Genomic DNA, 8,138 nt, shown 5'->3' on the forward strand with positions numbered 1-8,138 from the left:
TTAACTACACGAAGGAATAAAACTCCAGAACTCGGCTATTCGTAGGGGTACCAGTAGGATGCTATACGTAGATAATATAATGCTGATGGATGATGAATCTAAAGTTGGAGTAAAACGGCTCTGTGAAAGATTTAATAACGCGGCACAGAAAGTAGGACTACAAATTAATGAACAAATAACTGGTTATATGGATAATAGGAAGAAAGAATTGGGTAAATTGCGTATTCAAGATAAATTATTTTAAATTTAAGAAAGTTAATTTTTTTGAAATATTTTGGCTCAATCGTGAGTGAAAAAAATTATATCACCAAAGAAGTAGACAAGAGAATCCCAACATAAAATAAGAATTATTATGGACTTGTAAAACTATTAATTTCAAGGTCATTATCAAGAGAGATAGAGACGTTTGTATACCAACCTAATATGACCAGTGATATTGTACGGATTGGAAATCTAGACATTGAGAATATCAGATGAAATTAAATCCTTAATACTAGAAAGGAAAATATTACGAAAGATCTTCGGTCCAGTTAAAGATGACATTACAGGAGAATGAAGAAGAAAAGAAATACAGAGATCTACAAGAAATATTTATTGAAAATAACATAGCAGAGATGATCAAGAAAGGAAAGCTGCGTTGAACAGGACAACATGCAATGAGGAGCCACAATTGTCTACTGAGAACTGTGTTGAAACAGAATTCGGTAAGAAAAAGACCCTTGGAAAGGCCAAAATTGAGATGGAAAGATATAGCTAAGAGGGATGTAGAAGAATTAGGGGCTGAGTAAACTGGTAGGATTTGGTGATGAACAGAGATGACTGGAAAATTGGTTGTGAGACGATAAGATCTTAGCGGCTGAATAAACCAAAGAAGAAGAAGAGAAAGGTCCCTTAAAAATATAATGTTACTTTATTTTATAATTATTTCAAGAGTTGAATAAAATATTATGTGCCATATGGTATGAAAATGTATGTACAAGATTGTAAGAAAAATAATTTACGAACCAAGCTGTACATGTGCGTATTTGAGTACAAGCTATTCTCAATATAAAGAACGTACTTATTTATAAGGGACAAAAAAAAATGATGGATTAATGTATTATATTGTTGTGTTGTGCCACAAACAATATTAATATTTCAAGTTAATAATATATCTTGATATATAAATACACGAATACACCTGAGTTCTATATTTATATTATATAGTAAATTCTCTGATTTCGAAGAGAATAAAATAAAATTAATGAATTTTCTATTTTATAAGAACATATATATGTATGGTGTGTTTAATTTTAATAACCATTCTTTCTTACCATCAGATTTTGTAAATTTATTTTATATGTTATTTTCTTATTTAAAAATAATTCAATATTTAAATTTTTATACTCTTTAATTTCAACAGGTAAAATCTCAATCTTAATAATATATTCAAACTCATTCTTCCAAAATAATATTTTGATTTAAAAGAAAACATAAATAATACGAATTAAATAACATACTTTATAAAGGAATTTATAAAATCATTATTTATTTTATTTTATTTTTATATATTTTTAACTATATTAGAAGTACGTACCTTGTCTGTAATACAATTTTACAACATTTTTACAACAAAATCGATAACTGCATTTCAAGGATTTCCACTTCATTATAATACCATATGATTCCGCGGAATTGCCTTCTCGATATTTATCAGATGTTTTAGTTTGACACCTCTTACAAATTTATGTTTGACGTACCTGCCCATCCACTTAATAATAATAATTATAATAAGTAATAACAAAAACAACAATGCGGTTATGAAAAAGGTACTGCGAAGAAACACATATACATCGATGTACTGATATTGACTAAATGACGCGCCGTCACTTGTACAGGACTGATTTTTTTTTTTCACCGCATTGGGGTCTATATACTTTTTATAAGCATAATTATGGAGAAGGTTTAGAGTTTTAGATCAGCATTTTTCTTTTATTTCCCACCGAAAACAATTTTAATTCAATTAAACCGATTCATTTAATTTGACATATAAATATGATAAATATAACGTCTATTTTCAAATTGAAAAATATGCTGGTCTATAAAATGTTAGCTAGTATGGAGCCGGACTTGAGTTTCTGTCCCACCATCAATTATTAAATGTTTTAAACTCTCGTGAAATACATTTAGGCAAATTCTATGATTGAATTGCTTAACAGTTTATCCTGTTCAGACGGAAATGGACAAAAGTTTGCTCTAATACACTTACGTATAGACTGTTAAGCATATATAGTAAAACGATATAAAGTTTTACGATAATGAATTTTTAAACGTTACGCCATAGTAGTCAGTCCGATGATCATATCGCAAGTTAAATGACGCGAAAAACGATTGTTTGTGTATAACTGTGGTGTGTAATTACAAATAAAAATACATTTAAAGATAAAACAGCGCTAAGCGTCTCGTCAGATTGAGTTTCACCGTGAAAAAATCTGGATAAAAATATTTCTTTTACCTTTTTCAACGTGAGACACGAAAATCGAAAAACACGAATATGGTTCGTATCTACCAACTACCGAACTTAGTCATTCAACAACAAGATTTCTATAGATCAATTATACACTAGAAAATGGTCCATTCATTAGTCTTCATAATGCTGTGCAAACATATTTTCGACGGTTGGTTTTGAGTTATATTACGTATGAATTCGGTGGCAACGTCGAAATAAATAGTTCTGTGTGGACTTGTAACTCGTTTATCATAACAACTCGAACATTATGATCATTTATATTCATTATGGTACACAGCTATATTATAATGGCGTGTGTAATATTTTATAATATGTACGCATATTTATGTCCTACTTCAGTGGAGTGTGTTGCAAAGGTATACATAAGAAATAAAAATCTCGTCTACAAATAGAACTAATTTGATACATTGTTAATGTTAAAATAAAATATCGAGAGTAAATTGAATTGCAATGCAGATTACATATATTTTGGTACATGATATTTTAAAGAATGGAAAAACTGAATTCTCAGTTAAAATCTATAATTTTAATTTTAAATTAATAATCTATAAATTGTTTGTAAGTGAACTATGTTAATTCAAGGCTACAGTAAAAAGACAATATTTATAATAAATTTCAAATTTAGAGAACGCTAATAGCAATTTTATGATACATATACGATGAAGTCCGTGAGATGAAAACAAAAAAACAACTAATAAAAGTGTATCAAAATCTCGAAGCGGAGATGTAAGAATAAAAGAGGTGACTTTTAATGTTTTATTACGGAAAAATTTAAATTACTCTGAAACCAAAACTATCGATTTACGGTAAACGGCTTATCCATCGGAAACTTGTAAAAAGATAATTCTCCGTCGTTGTCTTTTACTCAAATTGTTCTTACAATAATTTTGAGTTCATCGAATGTTTCCGCAATACAAAAAAAAAACAAATATATACACAATATATATAGATGTATAATGTACAAACAAGAGCTCGAGATGCAAAATAAACTCTATTCGGATAGAAATTTTGGAATTTCAATCCCCGACTTGGCGTGTTCGAATCAAATGGAAAATATGGCATAGTGCTGCTTAAACAACCATATGTATACGTATATATACAGATAGATGTATTTATTTTTATATAAATATATGTGTTTCATATTTGTATTTGTGAAAAAAAAAAGGCATCCGACGTAAAACACAGTGTATACTCGTAAGTTGTGTAAGTCGCCGCTGTTTGTATGGACATATTGACACTTTGGCTCTAAATAACTCTAGAAAATAGAAATCGTGTACATTATGTTTATGTATATATGCATATTATACAATCTTGGATATTTCTGCGATCGGTTATATACGACGATCTCGTCTTCACACATGGTTTTTGTGTATACGAGAATATGGTTTTCGACTCGTTTATTACTAGCAAACAACTGTTTGTTATTTATCACGTAAACAAACCACGCGTATCACATCAATCTACATGACATTAATCGATTACAGTATCCGACATCATTGTGTGATTTAAGAAACAATACTACCAGTGAACTTAAGTGATTTCTGGAAACACTACTATCGTCTTTTTATTGTAAGTTTATTTATTTGTAAGGCTTTGAATGAAACATTTCATAATCCTCAAGTCATTATGTCCTGATTGGTGCATAATATCCATATCCTCTTCAATCGACGATTTTATCTTTCTGGACAAGCTCATTGGTGAGATAAAATTAATTCCCCATCCCTTCTTGAAATTGACAATTCTTGCTCCTTGGCATCTGCCCACCAAACATGCAGAATTTCATTTCATAATCATTTTCCACTAGAACCTCCTGTAATCAGTGACTTATTCGCATTTTCTTTCCGAGGTGAGAATTGCATTTTTCTAAAAACTCAGCAAGTTTAAAATATTGTAATCTAACATAGATTTTTTATGAAATAATTCTATTGACGATAATATGAAAACCCATTAATTATTTTACTTAAATTAATTTTTTTTAGTATTTAATACATGTATTAAATATTATGTAGGCCTATTAAATGGTTAGAATTTTTCGTTTTTTTGGCCAATATGTTCTCAATAATTTTAGTTTATTGACTTTTCTGATCAATCTATGTGTGCGCAATGAAACCAAAAACCGACACCGATCGTATTATTTTTGTTTTAACTATGACAAAATATATATTTATCTATGAAAAAAAATAAAATGGAACGGATTATTAGTGGACTTTATATAGACAAAGAGGGAGAAGAAAATGGTAAATTATGCGAATTTCTATTTTTATAGGATAAAGCAACCAATATGAACAATATAATTATTTTACAAAAAAATTCTTATTAACTAGTGTTGTCGAATTTACAAATAAATACTGACAAAATTATAACAATAAAATACAAAATAATATAATAATTATTGGTTTGATCTGAGACTTGTCCAACCTGATTGTTACGTAAGAAAATGACTGAAAATAATTGATTCAAAAGTTACAATGTTGTGCAACGATCGATAGTGCGAACGTACAAAAATGAACAACGACAATAGTTGACAAGTACGAACATAATCTCCGGTGTAGATGGACAGGAACAAAATAACGGCAACAGCCGACGAAGACGAATAAAAAGTTGTGACTTAAAGTGCAATAGCAAACTTTCCCAGATAACAAAAAAAAAATAAAAATAACTAATTGCCATAAAATTTCCACCGGTAAAAACCGATGTGTTGGTCCAACAGTCAACAGTCAGCACCGTCAAATGGCAAACGTCGTGTAACATCAACGCGTGCTTTTACTCACCATGATAGTTAATTCAAACATAACACGTCTTATTATTCGAACAAATTTTGAATTTATTTAAAAATGTACTCCATCGTTCTTGCAATTTCAACAAATCCTTAAACTTGGTTTGAAAACTTTAAACATTTACAACTGGAATATTTACAAATGAACTAAACCTAAAATATAAAAAAAATAAATCTTAAATTAACGTTATATAATGATGTTTCATAATTAAATATAATATATGAATATATTGACTATAACTATTATAACTAGCGTGTAACGTATATTCGAGTAATGCTAATCAATACTACCCATTTTACCACACTAGACTCGTATATACGCAGACGTGGACATAAAATGAGTCTGCACACGATTTATTCGACATGCTAAAATAAACTCCGTATATAGCGCACCATTTTTGTCTCGTAATATTTAAAACAATAACTGCGATGTCGGAAGTTTAGAATTGACCAAAAATATGATTTGTACGATGATTAGCGTTAATCTTTCACCGCTACTCCCTCGAGTCGTATTTACCGGGGACTTAAAATTCTCAAGGAATCACAACTTTCTGTGCATATTTCTGGAAATAATTTGTCATCGTAACTGAGATACACGGAAAATGTAATGTAATATTTAATGAATTACATTTTTTAACTTTTCTCATTAGATGGCTGGTCTGCACACAATGTACTCGCGTTAAGAAAAAAAACTAAGTAAATCGGTCCAGTAGAACTTCAGATATATCTGTCATAAAAATAGCCTCTCCTTTTAATAATACAATAGGTATCGGACATTATGCGAAAAAGATAACGCTCAAAAATGTTCACTGCCAGAGCGGAAAAATCTGAATACCATATAAGATTTTTTCACATAAAAAAAAAATTAGATAACCACGGTGATTGATAGTGCCATATGCAATATCGTTTATTTTGTATTTTTTGTTTACATTTTTATATATGTTTTCTGTTTCGCAGTCAAATGAACAACGGAGCGCACGGGACACCGAGCCGAGTGCCGTTGATCGGTAGCGGTGGCGGTGGCAAGGACGGAGGTAGTCGCCAACAGCAGCGGCGTGCAAACAAAGACCGCGGGCGACAAGCGGCCACCGCGGACCAGTATCACCGGGAAGCGGCCGCCGCGGCTGCAGCTACCGCAGCTGCCGTCGCTGCCGCCACGGCTGCGGCCGCAGCCAGCAAGAGGACGGCCAAAAAGCGGAACGCAGCGCCGCCGGGCGTACCGGTAGCCCTGGTGCTGCTCGTGTTGGTCGGATACATTTGTCTGGGAGCGGCCGTGTTCGCAGCCTGGGAGGGCTGGACGTTCATTGACGGCGCGTACTTCTGCTTCGTCACGCTGTCCACCATCGGGTTCGGTGACCTAGTGCCCGGCAAGTCGTTCCAGGGCACGGATACACAGAACGGTCAGCTGCAGTTGGTTGCGTGCTGCGGTTACCTGCTGTTCGGGCTGGTGCTGATCGCTATGTCGTTCTCGCTTGTTCAAGAGGAGGTGGTGTCCAAGTGCCGGCACGCGGCCCGCTACGTGGGTCTCCTCAAGCAGCCGGCCCGGCCCGGCACCCAGCCCTACGCCCTGTAACCAACCAGCCCAACCACCCGTCGTTTGCCTACCCCAACCATTGTGTGTACTCCCTGCTCCTTCCCGCGCGAGCTCTTCAGCAGACGGCCAACAACTCGTGCGCTCTTCCCGCAAACCGTCATGGCCGAAGTCACAAATAATGCAGAAACGATAAACCGCATTCATGACCTACGTGATCGTGCAACAGGTCCTGCAATTTGATCGACCTGTCGTATGGCTATGATCCGTTTTTCTTGATGCGCCACGTACTGTTCGAAATCGAAATCGTATCCCGTCTATCACATCGTCGAAATCCATCGAAAAACAATAACCACCCGATAAAGTATATTTATGCATACTCCTGCATAAGTATTCTTAACCGTATACCGGTTAAAAAACATCGTTTATATTTTGAAGAGTGACTATTATATTTATTTGACCATCGCCGTGTGGAAATTGATTCTTGAGAATTAAAACATTGTGCTCCTTTTTACCTCCATCGAGATTCTTGTTCGAAACACGCGTAACTGTTTTTCATTCATCGGAGTGATTACACTGATTCGGTTCTCAGTAAATCGTATTTGGCATGTTTTAATATTCTAAACAAAATTTAAAAACCTCAACAGTAATCCGTGCATAATATTATAATTACATTGGGTACCACATAGTACCACATATTATCGTACACATATTTTTATATAATCATAACACATATTTTGTTAAATCCGTAAGTTCAGTTGACCACAAGCATTCACACGCAGTTAAACGTCGAGTACATTTTACGACCCGATCATAAAATAAAATGTTAGATAAATACATCACCGCATTATAATACTACCGTTCTACCTTTTCTGTACATGAAAAGTAAACTAGTTCAACTACGTACAATATGAACTCGACATGTTCACGCGTGTTAATCCATATAGTGGTTACGAAATAAAAATTGTTAGTCTATTATTTGTAATAACCCACGTGTAAATAATTATTTTATTAAATCACATGGTTTTTTTTTTTTTTTGACATTTTTGCTGTAGTAAAATGGTTTTTTCGTGTATAATAATACTCATTTATTATTATAAACGAATCAAAACAAATTACACTTGGCCTTTCTTTCCCATATCAAACACAAATCACATGTAATTTATATAACTGTAACGTTCTAGTCGAAATGATTGATTTATTATACTTTATTAAAAACATATTATTATATATAAATATAAAGTATTATTTTCAATTAAATATTTATACATAAAACATTATACTATACATTATATTATATTTAATAATTATAACATGTATTG

General features: G+C 32.8%; 1 protein-coding gene across 1 annotated transcript in view; it reads left to right on the plus strand.

Moving 5' to 3' along the window:
* Positions 1 to 7,843, plus strand: part of LOC112684356 — a 186,937-nt gene extending 179,094 nt beyond the window's left edge. Inside the window, exon 6 of the mRNA XM_025555839.1 lies at positions 6,243 to 7,843. Within this exon, the coding sequence (XP_025411624.1) occupies positions 6,243 to 6,858 (616 nt within the window). The 3' untranslated portion in view covers positions 6,859 to 7,843. The remainder of the gene's footprint in view (positions 1 to 6,242) is intronic.
* Positions 7,844 to 8,138: the final 295 nt, after the last annotated feature.

This window comes from Sipha flava, unplaced genomic scaffold, assembly GCF_003268045.1.
Source record: "Sipha flava isolate LNK unplaced genomic scaffold, YSA_version1 249_pilon_pilon, whole genome shotgun sequence".
NCBI classification, from domain to species: Eukaryota; Metazoa; Arthropoda; class Insecta; order Hemiptera; family Aphididae; genus Sipha; species Sipha flava.